The following is a 4,111-nucleotide window of genomic DNA, read 5'->3' as shown; positions in this document are numbered from 1 at the left end:
ACTCCGGATGAAGAATCACCTCCGTTTCATAAAAATTTCTATCTTGATTGATCTTGTTATCAGTGTTTCAAAGGGTTGAATGGAAGTACTGGAACTACTTGCATTCACTATGAATTAAATACATTACAATGTCAAACAGTTCCTTTTCCTGCAAATTTGGATAAGATCATTTTTCAATTACAACCTGCCAGAACCAAAACTCTTCTCCTCGTCCATGAGTCAATCCCAACAATAATTAGACATCAGCAATAATGATAGAAGAGACCGGAAAGAAAGAAGTCAGATTGCTTTTAGAAACAAGGCACTAAAGCCAATGGTACAATTGATTTCTATTGGACTCCAAATTCTACTTTAAAGACAAAAGTAACTATTATCTAATCTAACTACCCATTTCCACTTGCGCTGAAAATAACACTACAATTACAATATGTACGCATTCATCCCTTTGAAGGGCCCCCAAGTTCCACTACCAACCCCACTAACAAAGTGCTTTCATCACTCACCACCAGTCTATATATGTCCCACCATTGATAGATAAAAGCACAGCATATCAAATAGGGTTTCACATTTCTCTTCTGCCATTTGAATCTTGCAGGGACATGAAGCGTACGTTTCTTTGTTTTTTTTTAAATGAAATATCAACCCCCTTTTGATTAAGTTGGCAGAAAAGGCAAGAAAAAGGTGGGATCGTGGTATCCGACTAAGATTTCAACTAATGGGAGTGTGAGATTAGGAAGTTTGGATTGGTACGGAACTGGCGAACCCATGATTCCAGAGAGGATTATGGTGGAGGGTCTGACTCCGGTTTCACGGTGGTGGTGGTTTCTGGAGGTTGTGTGTGGTAGATGGCTGAGGCGAGGGAGATTGGCATAATGCAGAGTGCCTTGGATTGGAGAAACTGCATTGCAGCCCCAACGTTTTCTTCCATAAGCTTAGCGACCTGTCGCTCTGTACCATCATTTGACCACTTCTCCCAGGCTGGCTGAGCTCTTCCACTATCACTGCCTTCTTCCTATAAAAGTAATACATGAATAAGATATGATATAAAGAGCAAAGTCATTGCAAATATCTTCCTTTCTTTATTACCTCTATTGATGATATCGGAATATCTGTCACAAGAGGTGCCACCGCACCAGCTCCGCCCAATCTACTCATGCTCAACACCTGGAAGGTTGATGGTTTATAAAAAGGAGAAAGGTATAAAAATTAAGATATGCAAGAAAATCTAAAGGAAGCCATCCACAACCCAATCGAATGTTGTGCCGAATACTTTTACACACAAGATAAGTAAAATTCAAATGACTGCTGACCCAATTCTTTTTCATCAAGAGGGCGACACCTTTACATCAAGATTGACACCATCATGATTCCATGAAGTTTCTTAAAGAAACAATATTTAACACTAATTTCAACCGTTTGACAAAATTACTCAACCAAAATATCATTTCTTTTTTTGACATGCATTAGCTGGGGAAACCCTAAAAAACTTCTGCTGAATGCTCAGGATTTTGAAAACACTGTTGAGTCCAACGCTGCGAATGCAAACATCAAGTACTCGGACCTTCAGTCTTCATGACATATTTGCATCTAAATTGAATAATACAGAAACGGATTTATATTGGTGTACCTTGACTTGAAGTCTCAAGAACTTCACATAATCCACGATTTCATCGAGCATAGCTGCTCTATCTGTCTGCATAAAACCTTGTAATTAGAGTATGAGCAGCAATCTTCACTTTACGTAACAAAAATAAAGTTCATTAATCTGATTGTCAAACAGCAACACACAACACAGTTGTCACATAAAGCTCAGAAGAAGTGTATCTATCAGGTGAGGTTTGTCTGATGCAGAAGAAGTGCATCTGCATAATTATAGAAATTCTCTTCCATGCACAGCTAGACAACTACACCCATAGAGATGTCCATGGAGAGAATCATGATTAACCCACAACAATCATTTAAGTAGAAGTTCCTATAAAAGGACCAGGGAAACATACATAGGAAACCCTTAGCTTATATTTTCCATCATTATTTTATATAATTATAGTACGATATGGAATTTTCTCATCATGGCAATCCACTTTTTGTCTCTACAATCCCAAAATTTGTCGTAGAAATGAGAAAATTCTGGCCGGTTATACATTATAAACACCTTAGTTTAACACAAAAATAGTTGGATACAAACAACATAATCAAAAGAAATACTTTTAACAGAATAAAGGCAAGCAAAGAGGAATAAAGACAAACAATTTCATATTAATGTCCGCAGAATGGTACTTTGAAAATAATGATTGGAGTTAAAAAGTTACAAATAGAAAAGAAGAGAACAAATCCTATTATGGCTTCCTAGGCAAGGATAAGATAAACAACTGGAAATTCCAAGTTATTTTATTGTCGTTTAAAAGACAATTTTTTTTTAAAGTAATAAGATGCTATATTAGACTAGTAAAGAGAAAGCTGACCTTGTTAACGCTGGGAACTAACTCTTGCAATGCTCTTATTCTTTCAGCTATTCTTTCTCGGCGCAACTGTAATAAGAGAAGAAATGTCCAGTGACACACTTTAATTCTCAACTATGCAGTTGCATTATTGAATCATTCAAAACAACACCGAGAAACATTTTATTTCAATCCCGTGAGTAAAGAAAAGGAAGAATACTACTATGCATACCCTCTCAGCTATGCTGTGTGGATCTGTTGCTTGGCCTCGTCTAGCCCGTACCCTTGGGCGAACTGCAGGTGGATGGGGCACTGCTGGGACTGTATTTGCCATTGGTTGTCCATGAAAACCCTGTGAGTGAAAAAAAGAGGAATTCTGTCGGGAACTAGATGCGCATACAAAGGCAAAGATAATGATAAGGAACAATCTGGCCTTCCAACCCCACATTTCTACAACATAAAAACTAATTGAACATAAAAATCAACCCCATCATCAGGCAAGAGCGAATCACCAGCTCACTATCTCCGTGACATGCTTCAGAATAATCAGATATATCCTACTTAAACCCTTTTGAATAAAAAGTTTATGCTTCAGTAGCCACTGATTGAACTGCTATATTTTCTAATGGTAATCATACCAGCTAAATGAAACATCGCCATATCCTGTAGATACGAGTACGTTTAAAATGTAAATGAAACCGCGAGCAGTAAATTCCCAAATTTCTTGTAAACCCTGATACGTAGATACACACAATTTTTCAAACACTTACCATTTTGATAGAAGAAGCGCGGGAATCAACAACGTCATCACGGTGGAACCTCTTCCCACTCCCCGAGGCGTCGTTAAACCCTCCCTTCCCTTGCTCTAAGCTCAACGCCAGCGGAAACCCACCACCTCCACTTCCAACTCCGTAAGCACCGCCAATGCCAACACCGAGTCCAACTCCACCAAGGTGACCCGACCCGTCACCCGAGCCGAGCTGCAGCATCATCGCAGCCGAAGGAACTTCGTTTCCCACCAAATTAGCTTCGGCTCCCGCAGCGTAGCTGGGAAATCCTAAAATTTGCTCGAGGAAGTCGTCGGAGGGTGTTTCACCTGGATTGTTCGCCATGGAGTGATTCCGGAACTGGGGATCGTTGATTGATTCTGAACTGTATATCCACAATCGCATTAAACTCAAAGAATTATGGGAAAAAAATATGTGAAGATTACAAGTAGCGGTTTGCTCTGAACTTTGGACAAGAGGAAGGAGCCGAGAGAGAAAGCCAAGAAACAGAGAGAGAGAGGTGAAAAGCAGGGGTCTGATTTCTGGCCTTATAAAGGCCTCCAGTTTGAAAATGGTTCCGCTTTTTACCTAAATTTACACCTCTGCCCTTATGCTGTCCCTCTTATGTGTATGGCTAAAAGAAAAAAATTATTATTTGATATTTAATTTTAAATTGATTATAGAAATTCATTTGAGTTAGATTTATTAATTTTGTAGTTCATAATTTTTAATCGAACTCCATTCATTTATAAAAAATAATAATAAAATACATTTAAAAACATCAAATTATTTGAATTTAACAAAAGTTTATTCAAGCTCTATTTCTTTATTAATCAAATTAATCTCAAGTGCATTTTTTCAAGTTCAACAGTAATTTAAACAAATTCAAATAATAATGTATTAGAC

At 37.9% G+C, this 4,111-nt stretch overlaps 1 protein-coding gene across 1 annotated transcript; it reads right to left on the bottom strand.

Annotated features, from left to right (window-relative positions):
* Nucleotides 258-3,725, bottom strand: LOC105165324 (transcription factor UNE12). The gene is made up of 6 exons (XM_011084297.2): nucleotides 3,209-3,725; nucleotides 2,671-2,790; nucleotides 2,463-2,528; nucleotides 1,628-1,693; nucleotides 1,087-1,164; nucleotides 258-1,012 (listed from the first exon to the last, which is right to left on the bottom strand). The coding sequence occupies exons 1-6, from the start codon at nucleotides 3,608-3,610 to the stop codon at nucleotides 782-784; spliced, it is 963 nt and encodes a 320-aa protein (XP_011082599.1). The 5' UTR covers nucleotides 3,611-3,725; the 3' UTR covers nucleotides 258-781.

This window comes from Sesamum indicum, linkage group LG6 (assembly GCF_000512975.1).
Source record: "Sesamum indicum cultivar Zhongzhi No. 13 linkage group LG6, S_indicum_v1.0, whole genome shotgun sequence".
Lineage (NCBI taxonomy): Eukaryota > Viridiplantae > Streptophyta > Magnoliopsida > Lamiales > Pedaliaceae > Sesamum > Sesamum indicum.
This window is presented reverse-complemented; position numbering and strand designations above follow the sequence as displayed.